This window comes from Pithys albifrons, chromosome Z (genome assembly GCF_047495875.1).
Source record: "Pithys albifrons albifrons isolate INPA30051 chromosome Z, PitAlb_v1, whole genome shotgun sequence".
In the NCBI taxonomy this organism is placed as follows: Eukaryota; Metazoa; Chordata; class Aves; order Passeriformes; family Thamnophilidae; genus Pithys; species Pithys albifrons.
Genome location: NC_092497.1, coordinates 47,121,614 through 47,141,847, shown reverse-complemented (window position 1 = coordinate 47,141,847; position 20,234 = coordinate 47,121,614). Strand labels below are relative to the sequence as shown.

At 44.7% G+C, this 20,234-nt stretch overlaps 1 protein-coding gene and 1 long non-coding RNA gene across 4 annotated transcripts in view; one reads left to right on the top strand and one right to left on the bottom strand.

The window, feature by feature from the left end:
* The first annotated feature begins 3,893 nt into the window (after nt 1–3,893).
* Nucleotides 3,894–7,168, top strand: CARTPT (CART prepropeptide). Its single transcript, XM_071580712.1, has 3 exons — nt 3,894–4,065; nt 4,147–4,230; nt 6,131–7,168. The coding sequence occupies exons 1-3, from the start codon at nt 3,922–3,924 to the stop codon at nt 6,236–6,238; spliced, it is 336 nt and encodes a 111-aa protein (XP_071436813.1). The 5' UTR covers nt 3,894–3,921; the 3' UTR covers nt 6,239–7,168.
* A 1,641-nt stretch (nt 7,169–8,809) lies between these two features.
* LOC139684287 (uncharacterized) overlaps nt 8,810–20,234 on the bottom strand; it is a 34,897-nt gene continuing 23,472 nt past the window's right edge. For all 3 annotated transcript variants that reach the window (XR_011699897.1, XR_011699899.1, XR_011699898.1), the window contains exon 3: nt 8,810–9,666. This is a non-coding gene — a long non-coding RNA (uncharacterized lncRNA). The remainder of the gene's footprint in view (nt 9,667–20,234) is intronic.

Sequence of the window (20,234 nt, the reverse complement as noted above, 5' to 3'; positions counted from 1 at the left end):
TCCCGATGGCAGAGGCAATGTAAAATCTGTAGGTGACTATTTCACGACTTGTCCTATTTGTTTCTGGTACATGTCACCTATTCACTGTAACACTGGAGCAGCTCACAATCACTAATTGTTTCTTTACTGGACAGGATGATACTTTCCAGGGATGACACTGATTTTTCAGATGGAAGTTGAGTAACAAAGGAAATGGCTGTGCCATATGAAGTTCGCAAGCTGTGGAGGACCAGGACATTGGATTCCGTGCTCTAGACTTCCAGGGTAGCTTTCTACTCCTGTCTAGTCTTGCCCTGGGCATATCTCTTCTAAGCTATGTACCTCCCTCCTGCCTCAGAGAAGAGAGAAGGCCAAGATGTTACCTAGTTCCAGTTCTCTGTGAAAGCTAAAATGGTCTATTCAAGAGAGATCAGCATTTGACTACAAGGAGTTTAAAAGTCAATACTGTGAACTTGAGGTTTTCAGAAACCTCTGTAGAAGGAAATAGGAAGCTGTGAATGAGGTGGGCTATGTTGCTTGTCATGTCCTTAGAGATTGTTGCAGTAACCAAGGCTTACCTTCTCAAGTTACCTGGGCTGAGATGATGAATTCAGGATGGATCATAAAAACATACCCATTGTTGTTTTAATTTTCATTTCAACTGGGAAGGTGCTGAGTACCACTGGGAGCTACAATTTTTGTCTTCAATCAAAATTGATGGCAGTTCAACAAACAGCAAGGTAGAGCCTCTGGAACACAATTGTTGCAAGGTTTGTGAGCCTGCTTCCATGGCTGAAATGCGATGTGGGTAGTGCCACAGCCTCTGTGATAGCTCTGCCTGCAGAAATGGAAAAGGCACTGAGTATCTGTTCCCACTACTGTTCCACCCATTTTGTGGTTAGTTTAATGGGGAGTTTGTAGCTTCAGTATTTGTGTGGGCATTTGTGTATGTACTGTTCTTCTGAGAACCCATCTTTTATTTTAATGGCTGTTTTCCAATCTATTACTCATCGGGATGAATTGCTAGCTCCTGCTGAAATAGATGTTATCTTTTCAAGTATGCCTCTGGACTCCTATTGCTTCAAATGTGGCAGAACTCTGATTTATGTTAGATTTTCCTTGCTGTTCAAGGTTTCAGACAAAGAAGGGTCTTGATTCGGAAAACCGATGATGGTATATTGTATTATGTTATTTTTTTAAACTGTGGTTTATAAATTAAGGCAATTTAACAAGGCACTTATAAAAGCCTGCTGCTTTTCCACAAAGCCTTAAAGCATTCACCAAAAGCCAGTTGTCCATTTTCATGTCTCCCATTCAGTAGAGCACTTGTTCAAATGCTTCATGCTAATATCTATGGTCTAGTAATCCTAAAATCCATCCAACTCTTATGTCTGTGTCATACCAAAACTAGAACACATAAATGCTGCAGAAATGTTCAATATTAACCTTTATTATTGTCCTGCTTTTAGAAGTACACTTAATTAGTTGATCATGATGGAAGAGTGTGATTATGAAAGGCATATCCCATGTATGATTTTTTAAATTATCCATTAGATATGCAGATGCTAATGCACATTGATTGTGTTGTTTGTACCTCGTTTGCAGTAACATTTGCATGGAGAAAACTAGCTTTGAGAAACCTGAATTAGTACATAGCTACAACAGAGTCGTCTGTCTCTGAGGCCGGATGGCATTTCATGTAGATTATCTGGATCTGAGCTCTGTAGTGCCACAGATTCCCCTAATTCCATAGCTGGTCCGTTCCACATGAGTGGGTACTGATACAGTCAAAAAGTATACCTGACTTTTTGTAACTGTGAACAGTGATCTTACACTTTTAAAGCTTGACCCTTTTCAGTTCCTTGTCATGGTAGCTTCTGACACTCATTTCATATTCAGCTATCCTGTGGATATTTATCCTGCTCTTTTTTACCCCCTAGTGCTAGTTACAAGTCCACAAGAACAGCTGAATGGGGAACCAGGAACAGTGATTTTTTTCAGAGACAATGTGATACAGACGGTAAAAGACAGAAATGTACAGTTCTATTGGTGTCTGTAGCCAGACAGATGCAATGACTTTTGGAAACAGAAATTTGTAATTGCTTCCATGTTCAACAATAATTTTACTGGGGTAACTAACATTAAATTCAGCTTTTTACTGCAAATCCAAGTTCAAAAGAAAACAGTCATGTTCTGTGAGCATCTCTGTGGTGTGTTCAACACTGCATGAGTAATCCTCATACTATAAAATATGGCGTGAATTTTTGGTCAGGCTTTACAGACACTGCTGTCAAAGTTGAGTAGGCCATATATCTGCCTCTCCATATGAAGTGTTGAGTTTTTCATAGCCTGGGTTACTTCTCTTTTGTAAGAAACTTTTTTTTTTTTTTTTTGCAAACCCATCATTTTCAGCACTACACATGGTTGTATTTTTGTTCCAGCCTGGGAGCAAAGCCTGGGCTTTGCTATGACTAGTTCACCACCAGAGTGATGTCTGAAATCTTAGCTGTCCTGGTGGCAAAATGAAACTGAAGGATTCATGCAAACAGTCAGAGAATCTCTACTCTGACCAGCAATTACAAATAAAACCTTTGTGATGATCAATAGGAGTGTGTGGGAGGAGGTAACAGCAAGACATGAACACGCAGCTTTGGTGGCAAGCAATGTGATAGTCAGAAAGATCAGAGCCTTTTTATTGCCTCAAACAAAATGGTGCTGTTGGAAATTACTTATTAAATTCCTCTTGTTCTCTTAAAAGACTACCTGCCTATTTGGAAAAGTACGTCCCTCAGTCTGTTCAATTTTCCTTTAAATAACTTTATTTTTATCTTGTGTACTCAGTTTTCAGGCTGTTCCTGGATCCACTTACTAGCTCTCTTAAAATGACCAGAGAGGAGAGTTTTGTTAAGGAGGTTTTCCAAATGCCTCCTTCTCCAGATGATCCTCCTTTCACCTAAGGAGACCTAACCTAATTCCTGCTGCCTGCCAGGGGTGTTTTTAGTGACAGTTTTCATGAGGCCACCGGGGTTACAGAGCCAGACATCAGTGGGAAGGTCTTATTGAAATGTGTTGGCTGGTGATAGGTCTCTTTTCGGCTACTGCACTTTTCCTCTCCCATTGCAGAGGTTGCCTCATTTCAAACACAGGGTATATGATGCTCCTTGAGCACCTGCTTTGTAATATGATTTTTGATCTCAAGCATGATATTCAGTTGTGTTTGAAGTATTACCACTTACTTTTATCCTAAGTGTTTTGATGCTGCTTCTTACCTTATCCTGTGGCTCTGAGCCACCTCAGCCTGTTGTTTCCCACCTGTCCTCATTTGAGCATTCCCATCCTCACCAACTCATTGCTCATCATGTCTGTCTTCCATTCCTCCCTGACTCCCTCAGACTAATCTTCCCGTCCTGGCTCTTCCTTCCATCATATCATGCTTTTCCTTAGCCCACAAGCTACTAATTCTCCCTCCTCTCAAATCCCTGTGTTGAATTCCCAGCCTAGTCTCCCTGGTAGCCCAACTTCCACTGGCATCTCCGTGTGTTCAATAGCTACCCTCTCCCTCCTCCATCCCAACCCCCAGGGGCGATGGAAGAGATTCCCACTCTTCACACAACACGGGGGCGACGCGGCCCTCTCCTTTGTGGGCAAGGCAGCGGGGGTGCGGGCAGGGAGAGGGTGGGCGGCTCGCCTTCCCCTCGCTCGTGCTCAGAGGCAGATTCGTAGTTTGGCCCGAGGGCGAGGAGCAACCCCTGCCGGAGCGGCCGGCTCTGTGGGGCGCACGCTCGGGAGGTCGAGGGGTGGGGGACGCGAACCGCAGCCTGCGGTGCGGTGCAGCCATGGGCGCGGCGCCGGCGTGGTGGGTTCTGACGCACGGCGGGGCGGGCGCGGCGCTATAAAGGGCTGCGGCGGCGGCGGCGGCGGCGGGGCGGCGCGGCCAGCACCATGGAGAGCTGCCGGGCGCTAGCGCTCTGCGCCGTGGCGGCCGCGCTGCTCCTGACCGCCCGCGGGCAGAGCATGGCCTCGCCGCGCCGAGCCCGCGACCTCGGACCGCCCGGCGGCGGCGGCGCCTCCCGGGAGAAGGAGCTGGTGGGGCGGCGGGACGGGGATGGGGCAGGGGGCGCCGCCCGGCAGGGCGCCCTCTGACCGGGGCTGGGGGTCTCTCGGCAGATCGAGGCGCTTCAGGAGGTGCTGGAGAAGCTGAAGAGCAAACGAGGACCGCACTACGAGAAGAAGTTCGGGCAAGTGCCTATGGTGAGTGTTCCGGAGGGACGGGGACAGGGACGAAAGGGAAGGTTTGGGAAGGGAAGTTTTGAAAAGGGAAGTTTTGGGAAGGGAAGGTTTGGGAAGGGAAGGTTTGGAAGGGAAGGTTTGGGAAGGGAAGGTTTGGGAAGGGAAAGTTTGGGAAGGGACAGGAAGGGAAGGTTTGGGAAGGTTTGGGAAGGGAAGGATTGGAAGGGAAGGTTTGGAAGGGAAGGTTTGGGAAGGGAAGGTTTGGGAAGGTTTGGGAAGGGAAGGTTTGGGAAGGTTTGGGAAGGGAAGGTTTGGGAAGGGAAGGGAAGGTTTGGGAAGGTTTGGGAAGGGAAGGATTGGAAGGGAAGGTTTGGAAGGGAAGGTTTGGGAAGGGAAGGTTTGGGAAGGGAAGGTTTGGGAAGGTTTGGGAAGGGAAGGTTTGGGAAGGTTTGGGAAGGGAAGGTTTGGGAAGGGAAGGGAAGGTTTGGGAAGGTTTGGGAAGGGAAGGATTGGAAGGGAAGGTTTGGAAGGGAAGGTTTGGGAAGGGAAGGTTTGGGAAGGGAAGGTTTGGGAAGGTTTGGGAAGGGAAGGTTTGGGAAGGTTTGAGAAGGGAAGGTTTGGGAAGGTTTGGGAAGGGAAGGTTTGGGAAGGTTTGAGAAGGGAAGGTTTGGGAAGGTTTGGGAAGGGAAGGTTTGGGAAGGTTTGAGAAGGGAAGGTTTGGGAAGGTTTGGGAAGGGAAGGTTTGGGAAGGGAAGGTTTGGGAAGGGAAGGTTTGGGAAGGGAAGTTTTGGGAAGGGAAGGGAAGGTTTGGGAAGGGAAGGGAAGGGAAGGTTTGGGAAGGGAAGGTTTGGGAAGGTTTGGGAAGGTTTGGGAAGGGAAGGTTTGGGAAGGTTTGGGAAGGTTTGGGAAGGTTTGGGAAGGGAAGTTTTGGGAAGGGAAGGGAAGGTTTGGGAAGGGAAGGTTTGGGAAGGGAAGGTTTGGGAAGGGAAGGTTTGGGAAGGGAAGGTTTGGGAAGGGAAGGGAAGGTTTGGGAAGGGAAGGTTTGGGAAGGGAAGGTTTGGGAAGGGAAGGGAAGGTTTGGGAAGGGAAGGTTTGGGAAGGGAAGGTTTGGGAAGGGAAGGTTTGGGAAGGGAAGGGAAGGTTTGGGAAGGGAAGGGAAGGTTTGGGAAGGTTTGGGAAGGGAAGGTTTGGGAAGGGAAGGTTTGGGAAGGGAAGGGAAGGTTTGGGAAGGGAAGGGAAGGGAAGGGAAGGGAAGGTTTGGGAAGGTTTGGGAAGGGAAGGGAAGGTTTGGGAAGGGAAGGGAAGGTTTGGGAAGGTTTGGGAAGGTTTGGGAAGGTTTGGGAAGGGAAGGGAAGGGAAGGGAAGGGAAGGGAAGGGAAGGGAAGGGAAGGGAAGGGAAGGGAAGGGAAGGGAAGGGAAGGGAAGGGAAGGGAAGGGAAGGGAAGGGAAGGGAAGGGAAGGGAAGGGAAGGGAAGGGAAGGGAAGGTTTGGGAAGAGAAGGGAAGGTTTGGGAAGGTTTGGGAAGGGAAGGGAAGGTTTGGGAAGGTTTGGGAAGGTTTGGGAAGGGAAGGGAAGGGAAGGGAAGGGAAGGGAAGGGAAGGGAAGGGAAGGGAAGGGAAGGGAAGGGAAGGGAAGGGAAGGGAAGGGAAGGGAAGGGAAGGGAAGGGAAGGGAAGGGAAGGGAAGGGAAGGGAAGGGAGAAGGATGAGAAGGGGAGGAAAGGGAGAAGGAAGAGAAGGGGAGGAAAGGGACGGGACAAGGAATGGAATGGAAGGGAAGGGACAAGGAATGAAAGGGGTGGGAAGGGACAAGGAATGGAAGGGTTGGGAAGGGACAAGGAAGGGACAAGGAAAGGGGCAGGGCCGGACGAGAAGGAATGGAACGGGATGGGCTCCCTCCTCACCGCCGGCCGCTGCCCGCAGTGCGACGCCGGGGAGCAGTGTGCCGTGAGGAAGGGAGCGCGCATCGGGAAGCTCTGTGACTGCCCCCGGGGGACTTCGTGCAATTCCTTCCTCCTGAAGTGCCTGTAAGCCGGGACGCCCGGGGAAATGCCGTCGGGAGCACAGGCACCGACGTCTGGCCGCCCTGACGTGCTGGCCCAGGGTGACGACAGCGACTTCCTGAAGCTCCTCCGCCGGAGAAACGCAGCGAGAAGCCCCCGCGTCGCCCGTGTAACGCCGTCCGTGACATCCGACATCCGTGGAGCTGTTTTCTTTCTCCCTCCTGCTCCACCCCTTGCCCTCCTTCCCCTCTTCCCGCGCTTGTTTCTGTCCGTCCAGGAAAATCCCGGGCCGCGCCTTGGCGAGTAGAGGTGGCGGTCCCGGGAGCTGCAGTGCCGGTGCAGGAGCCGAGTGGTGCCGAGCCGTGCCGGGAAGTGGGGCTGGCCTAGGGCCGTGTTCCGGGCTGTCCGACTCCTTCCTCGGCCTGGGAACATCCACCCACTATCGGCTGGAGGAGTCGGGGCCAGGGAATTCCCCTGAGTGGCTGGGGTTAAGATGAGGAGTCGGGAAGCGGGTGCATCCAAAAGCACCCTGACACCCTCTTTCTTTCCTCGCAGCTGAGAAGGTCCCAGGTCTGCACACCCCACAGCTGGCAGCTCGCAACAGGGTTTGCCCGCACCACTGGCTTCAGACCAAATCCATTGTGCTCACCCTGTGCTGTAGAAAGTACTTACATGAGATACTGGTGGTGTTCAGGGGTCCTGCACTAGCCTGGCTGGGGTGGGGCTGGAGGGAAATCAGTGGGTTTACCAGAGCCACCACGGAGAGAAAGCTGTCTGGATCCGTTGCAAACTACCTGGGGATATCCTGGTCATTTAGACAAAATTGCTCATGTTTCTACAATGAACTGTTGTACATAGATACATACATCTGTCCTCCACAGGTACACAGTGTGTTTCAGCAAACTACTGACATGTTTCAATCCTTTGGTTGTCTCTATTAATAAAGTCAGTGTTCTGATGATGGTGTTCTAGAAGTTTTAATTCACATACTAGCACTCAGAAGGAGAGGCTAAGGGTTTCTTCAAAACTACCCCAACTGTTACTGTGTGCTTTAGCCAGGCCATCAGCAAGGTCAGGACAGGACTGAAAACTGAGGTTCATGTTTTCTGGTGCTGCTCAGCTGATGGCTGCTCCCTCCCCACGGGCACTCAGAGGAATTGTGTTGAACACAGAGCTCTGAACCTCACAGTTTCCTTTGAGAGAGGATAGGGTTCATCCCCAGGCTGGGGATGCAGTGTAGAGGAGCCAGCCATGATAAGCTGGATCATCTGTGTTGCTTTATGTTTGATTCTCATAAAAGATGGATCACTGAAGGAACTTCTTGACTCGCCTTTGTCACAATTCATCTGTGGGTGTCTTTGCCAGAACAAGCTTTTATTTCTGTCAGCATGGAGATGAGGTACTGCTGGGGCCAAGTCAGGTATGGGGGAAAGACACAAAAACAGGTTTCATATTTGGTATTGAAGAGAGCACAAATTTAGGTGAGAACCCCAAAAGCTTGTGAGAAAAAAGGAAGGATTTCTAGAAGGCATTTGCTTTACTCTGAAGAGTAAGAGAATGTAAAAAATTCTGGCTGAAACAGGTACAGAAAAACTAACTGCAAAAAGAGACCCACTCCTGTTATTTTTTTTAAATCAGTATTACTACTATTATTATTGCTGTTATCTCTGTTTCTGTGTTTTGTTGTTGTTATCATTAGTTATTATTTTCCAGGACAGGGATGAGGTCTTGTTAGTTCAGAGAAAGGTAAAATAAGAGGCAACTGAAAACATCCAGAGTGTGAAGGCTGTTGTAGCAGGTGGGACCACAAGACTGGGGGATACCATTCATGGCCAAGATAGTGCTAATCTGGGGGGCTGTGTGTGTTGGGGAAGGTCAGAAGTGAAGGGTTAAATTAGTACCAGAACCAAGGTGCAAATGGTGGGAATACTGTTCAGGGAGGAGCTTACAAAGAGAAAGGATATGGAGTGATCAGGGATAGGGCAGTGGGATTTTCCAGGTGGAGATGGCAACCAGCTGTGATTGAAATTTTTGTGACTATGGGTGAGTGCTGGTGTGTGGGAGAGAGGTGTGACAGTGCATTCTCAGGGCTGGAGACAAGTGTCAGTTCTTGTTTTGCCTGATCACAGTGCTCAAAATTATAAAAGTGGTTTACATAATGATCAAATTATAAATCTAAAACCTAACTTAAGGAAACTGACATTTATCATTGACTTGCATGATACTGTCATTATAACAATACTCTCAGAAATGTTGTGTGCATTAACCTGAGGACTCTTAGCACACTGATTATACACATGACACATTTTACAGTTATTTCTATTGTACAGATTTTAAAAATAGTAGGGGAAGAGGGAAACTTGTGCTGCAACAGTCAGGATAGCACTACCATATGAATATTTCTCAATCCTAACTCAATTACCTGAGATGACACCATTTTTGTCATTTAGAAGATCTCTTGATTTTACCTTACTAACACATTCAAGATGGGCCCTACACACAGCTGAGTGTCCAAACAAGCAGCACAACTTTTGAGCACTCATCTTGAGTTCAGAACACCAGGGAAGGTTGCAAGAAAGTTTGGACTCAATTCTGTGTTTCAGAAATATGTTTATTGAGTATGAAGTAAACAGCTGCCTCAAGTCTCAACCCATTAGGACTCAAAAAAGGCAAATCTGCTTGCCTGCTGGCAAATCCATTTGAGGATCAAAATTTTATTTTTGTTTGGATCTTCAGCTGGAAAGAGACATGAAAACTGCTCCTGACAGACTGGCTGGCAGGTCATTTCTTTCTCTGTGGTGGATTGACAAGCACTTTCTGCTGCCCCACACCTGAGGGGATCACTGCTGGTGGGTCTGGGCTACCTCACCAGGCAGTTCCCAGGCACATAGATGGAGCTAAAACACTACACCCCTTCTCAACTACTCTACACACCAAGACTGAAACACAAAGAAACATAGTGAAAAAGCATAGCAAAAATTGTTAATTGAAGGGGTTGTAAAAACTGCTCTCTAAAGCTGCCTGAAAGAAATAAAGATGAAATATCATGCTAGAAATCAAGGAACCCATGCAGAAAACCAATCTCTGTCACTACTGAGACACCAATCAAAGAGCTAGTTGAATATCATGCACAAGGACAAGGAGTTCCAGCTAGCCTGTCCAGTTTGTCTCTTCTCCTTGCTGTTTGTGGACTTTCCCCATGTTACACCTGCTAGCACAGTGTGATCCTTCCTCTAGAGCATGCTGGGCCTCTTCCCAGAGACCACCTAGTCAAAACCCAAAAGACAAAGATGATAAATTTACATTCCTTTTCTGCAGCCAAGTCTTCTCCAGGAGCCTCTGCACAATTCTCAGACTTAGTGTTCCTGGGGAGGCATACACTGCTCTTCCTTAAACAGCATCTGTAAAATGTATGCGTCTGGGTGCCAGCCTCTGGGGTAGCAGATGGAGCAGGTACTGAAAGGACAACACGTTCACATCAGAAGTCACAGAGTCTGGAGATAACATTTCATGGACACAGTGTATTTCACAGTCCCTGGACAAATCCCAAGATATTTTCTGCTGGGGCAGGTTTTCCTGCTGCTTAGGTTCTGGAGTTTTGCCACTGTGGTTGTCATAGGGTTTGTTCATTTGTTTTTATCTCCCTTTCTCTCAGTACCTTACCGATTTAGCAGACAAAACAGTTACACACCAGTCAACACTGATAGAATGTGTCTGTGGATGTTTTCAAGCATTTTGTAACTCATATGGAAGTACATGGTGTTACATCCAATCATTTGCTATTCCCTGTAGGGTTTCAGTTTAACAATAGTGGAGACCTTATCCCTTCATGCTAGCGGTGGATCCACTCCAGACTGGAGTTGTCTAAAAATAAAATAAGCAGAACAAGAGGTGGCAGTGTTGTAATGGAATTATATTCTCAGCAACATGCTGTCTCTTGTCTAAATGAGCTGGAGTATAGCTGTAGCTATACTTTGCCTCTCTAGAGGATCTGTGAACCTTTACGACTCCCAGGAAGTCATCCTTCAATGCTCGATCTCTGACAGGTGTGACAAGACCCCTTGCTGGGAAGGGAGGCTTCAAAAAAAAGGGCTCAAGGATCCAAGCAGCCTTATCTGGGGCCTTCATTCCTCACCCTCAGTCTCTCACGTGACCTGTTGGAACCCCTTTTCAGGCCAGGCATGGGCCTTCGGTCACCAGCTCTGTCTTCTGGAGGCAGATGGGATCTATGTTATGGGCATCTTGTTTCCTGCATGGGACCCCTCATCCAGATGTTGTAGCCTGTCTCCAATCCCATCTTCAGCCCCATCTCCTCTGACTGCACTCCCCTGATGGATTCTGGAACTGGTTCCTCACTTGCATTTTCTGGGATCCTGTTACAAGCACCTAGCTCTGTCCCATTGGTGAGGGCACTGCCTGTGCTGGGGCCCACCTTGGCTCTCACCTCACATTCCCTCAGGGAGCAGACAGCCCCTGCGACAATAATGTTTGGTCATAACACTGATGCACAACACTGCAACCATGGACCTCTCTTGTTTGCTTTTGAGTAAGCAACAAATTTTCCCTGTGCCATGGCAAGTAGGGCCTTGGAGAACCTTCTTTGACCCAGCTGGTGGGGGTGCCCCTTTGCTGAGAAGCCAAAAGATGAGGCCATGCATGTTGAGAAAATCTCGGTCATTCTCACTGTCTACCCTGGAAAACAGCCTTTCAGCCCTTGAGAGACAGGTGGATGATAAGCTTATTTGTACTTTTCCACTCGTGTCTGGCAGCTGCACCCATGATTTTGGCAAGACTGCACAGAAGGAATGGGAGACCTGCCTGGAGCCCTTCCACATGGCCTGTCTGCAGTAGCAGCTGTGATGAGATTGGAAATGAAAACATAAACATTGCTTAAGCATTCAAATGTTTCCTTTTTAATTCCTCTCTGGTAAATGGCAAATACTGTTTTGTATGTGGTAAATGGCCTGATGGCAAATTGGAGATCCTGTTTTGCGTGGAGTGCAGTGTCTTCTCACCTGTGGGCATTACTGTGAGCAACAGAAGGACCACATTTCAGCCAGGCTTTGTCCCAGAAGTCCTTCCCTTCTGGTCTCCTGTGATTGTTTTGTTGGATTCTACAGTACTCCTAAAAAGATTGTAACAACCCAAAGAACAAGCTGCTGGGTCTGTGAACCACAAATTACATTTCAGGTTGTAGTATAGAGGGTGGATGGTGGCAGGGCTTCATCTCTGTACCTCACAAGACAGATCCTCGTGGGTGTGCTATGGCACATAGAGAACAGGGAAATGATTTAAGACAGACAGTATGGTTTCACCAAAGGCAGCTCCTTCCTGTCTAATGTAGTGGCCTTCTTCAATGGAGTGACAAGGGAAGAGCTACAGATATAATCTATTTTTAGACTTCTTTAAGTCCTTTGGCACAGTTCCCCACCCCACCCTCCTCACTAGTGGATGAGTTTGACGGGTGAACTGTGTGGTGGACAAGGAATTGGCCAGATGTCCACATCCAGTGGGTAGTGGTTAATGTCTCAACATCCAGATGGGTGTCAGTGCCAGTTGGTGTCCCTCAGGGGTCTGTACTGGGACCAGTACTGTTTAATATCTTCATCAATGACACAGACAGTGGCATTGAGTTCAACCTCAGCAAATTTGCAGAGGACACCAAGATGAGTGATGCAGTTGACATAACTGAGGGATGGGATGGCATCCAGAGGGACCTGGACAAACTCGAGAAGTGGGTCCATGGGAGTCTCAAGAGGTTTAACAAGACCAAGTGGTGCGCTACCCCCCAGTACCAATACAAGCTGGAAGGATGAAGGGATGAGAGCAGCCCTGCCAAGAAGGACTTGGAGGTGCTGGTGGATGAAAGGCTGGACATGACCTGATAATGTACACTCACACACAGAAAGCCAATTGTATCCTGAGCTGCATCAAAAGCAACATGGCCAGCAGGGTGAGGGAGGGGATTCTGCCCTTCTGCTCAGTGAGACCCCACCTGGAACACTGCACCCACCTCCGGGGTCCCCAGAACAAGAAAGATGTGGAGCTGTTGGAGCACATCCAGAGGAGGACTACAGAAATGGTGAACCTGGAACTGCTGGCCTATGAGGAAAGACTGAAAGGGGTTGTTCGCCCTGGAGAACAGAAGGCTCCAGGGAAATCTCATTAGTCTCAATACTTAAAGCAGGCATACAAGAAAGATGGGGACAGATTTTTGAGCGGGGCCTGTGGTAATAGGACAGAACATAATGGTTTTAAACTGAAAGAGGGTAGATTTATGTTGGATATAAGGAAGTAATTTTATGATGGGGGTGGTGAAACACTGGCACAGGTGTCCCAGAGATGCAGTAGGTGCCTCATCCCCGGAAACATTGAAGATCAGGTTGGCCAGGTCGCAGAGCAACCTGATCTAGCTGAAGATGTCTCTGCTCATTGCAGGGGATGTGTTGGACTAGATGATCTCTAAAAGTCCCTTCCAACCCAAAGGATTGATTCTATGATTCCACAACAAGAGATTATACCCTATCATTCTTCACCACAGACTTAGTCACACCAGAGGTCACATTAGATATGCTGATGTTCTTCCTCCTGGAGCTGGAACTCTAGCATGTCTATTTGCACTGATCTTGTCAAAGTATATTTCCCCTGATTAAACTTCCAGAGTATTTAGTATTAATTAATGGGGCACAATTTTGAGGTACAATTTTCTCTGTCATATGAGCAAGTAATTTATCTTCTTCTAAAGATTTGTAAAGTAAATGCACATTTGTTCCACCTTTTTTTTACTTTTTTTACTCTTCAGAGTAGTCAGTGAGTTTATTAATACTTCAAACAAGATTTTACAAGTCTTGTTTAGAGGTTTTCCACTTTTTTGTCACCTTTCCATAATATCTACAAGATGTGGAGATGATTGCATGCACACACCCTGGTCAGATAATGGGGATGAATTGTTAATTAATGGCTGTGCTTAAGTATTTATACTTTTCCAGGGAGGCAGTTACATTGCAATTACATTAATGGAGGTGGTTACCTAAGAGAGATGGTCACATGGGCACAAAGGCTGCCTATGTGACTGGCCAGTTTTTCCTGGGCTTACTGCTGGACTGGCCACAATAGCCCCATGCAGTGCTACAGGCTGGGCACAGAGTGGCTGGAGAGCAGTCAGGAAGAAAGAGACCTGGGGGTTTGGATTGAGAGGAGGCTGAACATGAGCCAGCAGTGTGCCCAGGTGGCCAGGAAGGCCAATGGGATCCTGGCCTGGATCAAAAATAGCGTGGCCAGCAGGACCAGGGCAGTGATCCTTCCCCTGTACTCTGTGTTGGTGAAGCCACACCTTCAGTATTGCGTTCAGTTCTAGGCCCCTCAGGAAAGATATTGAGGTACTGGAGTGGGTCCAGAGAAGAGCAACGAGGCTGGTCAAAGGACTTGACCACAAGTCCTATGAGGAAAGGCTGAGGGACCTGGGGTTCAGCCTGGTGAAGAGGAGGCTCAGGGGAGACCTTATCACTCTCTACAACTACCTGAAAGGATGTTGTAGACAGGTGGGGATTGGTCTCTTCTCTCAGGCAACCAACAGTAGGACAGGAGGGCATGGGCTTAAGCTCTGCCAGGGGAGGTTTAGGTTGGATATCAGGATGAAGTTCTTTACAGAGACAGTGGTCAGGCATTGAAATGGCCTGCCCAGAGAGGTGGTGGATTCTCTGACCCTGAAGGTTTTTAAGGTGAGACTGGACATGGCACTCAGTACCATGATCTAGTAATCAAAGTGGGGTTGGATTAAGGGTTGGACTTGATGATCTCAGAGATCTCTTCCAACCCGATTCTATGATTCAACTCCCAGCAATCCCTGCAATGGCCATCTTGTATCCTGTTGCCCTTACCCCATAATAAGGGATTAAAGAAACCAAACTCTGACTCAATTGAGAAACGCAGTAAGTAAGCATTAAATGACTGCTTCAGTATCTTCCAGGCAAGATAATGGGTCCTTTAATCTAAAGGTTTGTTTAAAGCATAATTGAATTCTGGTTGTGAATGTGGGAGACAACATTGGCAGTTGTTGTCTGCTTCCATTTATCCATAAAATAGGTAACACTTCAGACCAATGTGCATATCCTTGCCAAAGAGAGATCACAGAAATGAGACTAATGATGTCAATGGGCTGATCCATTAAACAAAATGCAATAAAAATTAAGAACCTAATGAAAAGCATAAAGGCAAACAAGATACTATCACTTTTTGTGTGACATATTGGTCTAGGATACTGTGCAAGCTGCAATTTTATTATAACTTCAACTCTCATTTTTATCAATGGAATTAATAGTCATTTTTACAAAGTACATCAGGGGAGGATATTTTGCTACATTTGAACACAGAATTTGTTGTTCTATTTAAATTGTAATACTAAAGTCACCTGAAGGCTAACAAGCACAAGATGGTGAATCTTATATCTTCTTGAAGTGCAGAATCAAAGAGGGATTAATTGAATTATTTGTATCAGTAGGAATGAACCAAAGGAAAAGGGGATTTTGCTTCTTCCTTATGGTATATTATAAACATTGGTGGTACAGGCAGTGATCTGTGGAAAGGAGACTCCACAACCAAGGAGGTCAAAGACAGGTATGTTTACTTCAGCGCTGGGTACATGGGGGACAGCTCCTCCAAAGACATGCACACCTTTGTCCACTAACACACAGGTTTATATGCAGTTAAGACATACATATTCATTACTTTACATACATATGCATTAATCCTAGAAAAGGCAGGCTTTATTCTAATAAGTTCCAAGAAATAATTTCCATTTTCCCCACATCGGGCTCCTCCTATTGGGTCTTGCGCATTGTTTCCTGGTGGTCCCAGGTGGAGGTTGTAGGGATGAAGACAGGATGTCTTCCTCATAGTGTCCTTTTACCTTAGCTTGAAAAGTGACTGAAACCATTTTGTTGGCAGATTTTTATGCAATTATCCTGTTCCTTCAGTACATCTTCTGCTTATCTCAGTCCCATGAGATTTCTGTCCTTTTTTTCGTTGATGCTAAGACCCTCAAGGTCAGTTTTTATCCAAAAATTATCCTAAATTTCTCTTAATGAGCATAAACTTACTTTTAATTAGCATATGTTTTACATGTTCACTTTTTATGGTTTAAATGATCTCTACAAATTGCCAAGTATATTAACTATTACAGGTAAGTATCAAACAGTATCATAGAATCCTTCAATCAGCAGCACCCTCTAATGAGCCAGTGGATGACAGTGGATGTGAAGGCACACCATGTAGGATGGGTGCCCTGTGCCCTGCCAAGGCTGCAAGGGGTGAAACCCCTTCTTACCCATACATTGCTGTATTCCTGATACATACTAGATAACAGGAATTTGAAATATTTCATGTCCTAACCTGAGCTGATCAAACAGTTTTCACTACGTAACACTTCACCCTCAGTATGTACATAAGGAACACCCTCATTATATGCATAAGGAACACTATGATTCAGATGACAAAGCTGGGGTTTTTGAGGCATCTGAATTACTTTTGATGGTAATCATAATACAGTGAAAAGTCAAGAAATTTCAACTGAATCTTTCCCCTGGAGATGAATTACCTACTGTGGCCAAAAGTATTATTGTAATATTTTTCTTTAAATATAAATATACCTTCATGAGTGTCTTCGGCACTATTGTTGCTTCTTATGTTCTTCAGAATATATCTTACATGTATTCAATTCATCTAATACAAACTCATGCATCTTTTTATATCTGGCACCTTGTGAATTAAAATTGGATTCAAATTTACCTATTTTACTAGTATTCTTCTGTGTTATTCAAGACAAAATTCTGTGTAAGATACAACTCTGATAGAACACAATTATATTAATGTGCAAAATACTTGGACTGAATTCTTTCTTCATAGAGAAAACCATATAATTAAACAGAAAATAGTAATCATACTGGGAGATTCTTGGAAAATCACTGCTGTGCAATAAGACCAGTGTCTTACTCTGTAGATGATTTTGAAAGCTGCAAAGATATGCAGTTCTCTATGAATCATAGAGTCATGAAATATCTGAAGTTGAAAGGGACCCAAAAGGATCACTTAGTCCAACTCCTGGCCCTGCATAGGACTTCCCCAAGAATACACCATGCCCCTGAAGGCATTGTCCAAACATTTCTTGAACTCAAGATAGGCTTGATGCTGTGAACACTTCCCTGGGGAGTCTGTTCCAGTGCCCAACCACCCTCTAGGTGAAGAGCCTTTTTCTAATATCTAACCTAAACCTCCCCTAACACAAATTCATGCCATTGCCTAGGGAGTTAAACTCTATAGCTGTTGAGTAGTTTCCACAGAGAGCTCCTTACAAACTACATGCAATTCTGATTTTCTGTATGAAGTAATCCGAACACAAAAAAAACCCCAACAAAAAACCCCTCAGACTTAGGGACAGTTTAGGGGCTCAAGAACTGAAACACTGGTAGCTGATTCAATTTTTCTTTTATTTAGATAGCAGTATGGTATCCTGGCCAAACTGCTTATTTGTTCTGATTTGGATTTACTCATGTCATTTCATTGTTATTGCAGTATTTCTTGTGCTACTTTTATCTCATAAATTCTTAGCAAAGTAAAACACTGGATATCTGAGGATCCATTGAAGACTTTCTGGCTTCTGTTGAAAACTCTGTTTTGAGAAGAATGCATGCTTCGTGGAAAGGTGTTGGTAGCTCCAAAGAAATACTGGAGCAAAAGTTGTTCAGATTGACTATTTCTGATGGTGTTTGAGAAAATTAACATGTAAGGTACATATAGACGTGCTAATTACTGCTTTCCTGTCTGACAATCACCCCTAGCTGTTGGAGGAACATGTGTGAGACTTCAGGTTCCTGCTGTCATGTCAGATTTGGGTGCTGTGGAAGATACTCCGGAATGAAACTCTGGAGTCACACAGAGTTATTTGGTGCTGGGTTTGGCCTCTGCATGCCATGAACACAAGAGGGTGCTGGTTACTGTGTGGAGACTTTCCCTTAGGAAATAACTTTGTCTGCCTGTTTCGGAATGGAAAAGATAGAGGGAATATGCTGCTCTGAAGAGCTATATACGGTGACTGAAGAGACATGATCAAGGTAAGCAGTACCCATGAAATCACAGTTACTCCTATAAGTTTTCTTAACAGTACTGAAGACATTTATTTTTTGCATGCTTCTTCATCCATTCTAAAGTCAAAAGTAAAGTCTAAAGTCAAAGAAAGTAATAGTCAAAAAGGATGCAATCTTGTAGCATCATTATAGCAGGTCTGTCCATTTGGATGAAGCAACTATATAGCTCTCCTAGAGGTTTTTGAAAGTCACCCCTGGGCTCAGAAGGGACACTGCACTAGAGACCTTTCATGCCACCCTAATTCTGGATGGGCTTTTTTACTCAGTTTTCACTTGCTTTATGACCCCATTTTGAGAATATGCTCACCCAAGCACTGTTAAATATATACACAGATTTTTCTTGATTCTTAACACAGAATTCTTATACCCTATTCTACAAATTCAGCAGAAGATGGAAGCAAAAGAGCGTGCACAGTGTTTGTTGGCATATTGCTGGAAAACAGTTTAGCATTTGGTAGAGGAATTATCACATCAATTTGACACATTATGTATATTATGCTTGGAAATGGGATATCTACATAAATCATTAGCTAAGAGCCCAGATTAGGAACCATCCAGCTCATGGTTACTGCAGTAAATCTAGTACATTACCTGAATAAGTACCACCTTAATTAAAATTAGTTTAGATACACACTTAGAGAAGACCAATAGGTATTTGGAGATAGTAATGAGAAATTTCTTATGCTTTTGATGATAATTTCTTATAGTTTGTAAGTCTTTTTTTTAATCAGCTTTTTGACAGCGTAAGAAACATGGATTTTATTCACAGAAATTGCAAGCTATTTCTTTTTTTTGTGCTGTCTAAGGTAATGAAAGACTCTGATTTGTGTTTGTGCTTTTTTTGTGTTTATTGTTGTTACGGGTTTAGCCAGGTGGGCCTAAATTTAGGTTTTAAAGTTCAGACTAGGCCTGAAATTGTCAGCTGACTTGAGCTGGGCTGGGCTAGCTAACACCTGACTTCTTCTAGCCGGTAATGTTGTATTCCATACCATATTATGATACCATCTCAGAAGGGGGAGGAGCCGGTGTGGGAGTGGCTTGGTCAGTTGCTTCACAGCTGTGGTCCCAGCAAGACACTCTGCTGTCCCAGGAGGGATGGGGAGGCCCAAGCCCGGAGCACCGGCTTAACATCATGTTATCTTAGGGAAGTAAAATGTTTGTTCTTAGCTTTTCTCTCTGCTTAAGTCTGTCTCTGGGGAATTGACTTCTCTAGAATGACTTGTAGTTAAAATGGTAGAATTTGTGTTTACTGGAAAGTGGGAAGTTATTTCTTGTTATACATAACTTGTGTAAGTGTGTGTTATATTGTAGTTTTCATTTTCTCTTTTTCTGTATAAATGGATGTAGTTAGTTTCAGCATAAACCTATTTTGAAGGGGTTTTTTTCCTCTCCCTCTTCTTTTTCCCTTAGCTGGCTGAGGGGAGGAGGAACCCTTTCTCTCTGTCTTGGACACTTGGCATTTTGCCAGCTCAACCCAAGACAATTGTGGATCAGGAAAGATTGATTTTAAGGTCAGAAAGTTAACAAATTACTTGGTGTTGTGTTAATTTTAAAATACTGTAAGTAGATTCTTACCACTATATTTCAGAATTACTACTCTGCACACATGTGCATACATATCTACTTATGAATCAATCAATAAATCTTCCTGCATGCATGCATGCATACACGTCAGCAGAAGGTAGAAGCAAGTTTGATCAGGTGATGGAAAAAGAGGAAAGAGATTTGCATACTTTTCCTTCTGTAAATGCCAACTTTCATCCAGTCCCTTCTTGTTCTCCAGAAAGCAGAACTGCTTTCCTTAGTACCATTATTAATCTTGTCCTGTCTTTCCCACATAAGCCTACCTTTTCCTTCTTGAATGGCAGTAAGTAGACAGTTTCATTCCATTTCCTACACAATTATGTCCCTTTTCCTTTTTCTTACTCTCCAATTAGGCATGTATTTCAGCCCTGGAAAACATTTCTGTTCTAAGAGAAAGTGAGCTCCCACAATTTACATAAGTAACTAATCTTAATAATAATTTTATAGAAACCATATAATAAAAATAATGCAATTTATCACTTAATTATTGAAGATCAGAAATGCTATACAGAGCTGGCAGAAGTAATGAATGAAACTGTTCTAAGTATATTCAAAATAGTTAATGCCAGGAACATTCATCAATGGAGCTATAGAAAACTGATTATACATCAAATACTAGCATGGGTATGCTCTTGGAAAAAAATCTAAGAAATTACTTGATTATGAAGTAGAACATTTTAAGAAACTGTTACCAGCAGTCAACCTAGATTCAAATTGATTTTTTGAATTGAGATGTAACTTCACCTTTTTGTGTTCTATGCTTCCAATTTCACTCACTAAGCTGGACCAGGAAAGTCTTTGTCATTTACAGAAAAAAAAATTAAAAGGTTAGAAGCAAACAATGCTATTGACAAACAGCTTTCAATGGAGTACGTAATTTGTGGACTACTTCTTCTTTTGACTTATGCAATAGGATCATGTGTGCTGTGAGAGAACAGTTATAATCTCCCTCTGGAAAAGATGTTATGCAGATCTGGATGAGGATATGCCTTTGTCTTCCAGAACAATTTTTGACAGCTACTCTTCAGACAAGTTAACAGACTGAAACAAGCAGTTTGTTTTTACTTGTGCCATGATCACCAAAGTATGAAACTACAAAAACCTTTGTTCTGAGCCTTTGCTTGGCTCACCACATGTCTCAGTTATGTAAGCAATTGTGAGCTAGTAGGGCAGAGTAAAATCAGTGCTACACAGAACATGTAGTCCCATGAAATTAGATAGAGATTCTAAGTGCCAGATCCAGATGGCAGAATAATTGGATCACTGAAAATGCTTCCTGCTTCACCTATTTCTGAAGAT

Bases quoted from the DNA above. Each gene is read 5' to 3' on its own strand.
- CARTPT (XM_071580712.1), top strand. From the start codon at position 3,922: ATGGAGAGCTGCCGGGCGCTAGCGCTCTGCGCCGTGGCGGCCGCGCTG. The intron at 4,066-4,146 runs GTGGGGCGGCGG...GTCTCTCGGCAG, and splicing joins CCTCCCGGGAGAAGGAGCTG to ATCGAGGCGCTTCAGGAGGT. The intron at 4,231-6,130 runs GTGAGTGTTCCG...CGCTGCCCGCAG, and splicing joins AGTTCGGGCAAGTGCCTATG to TGCGACGCCGGGGAGCAGTG.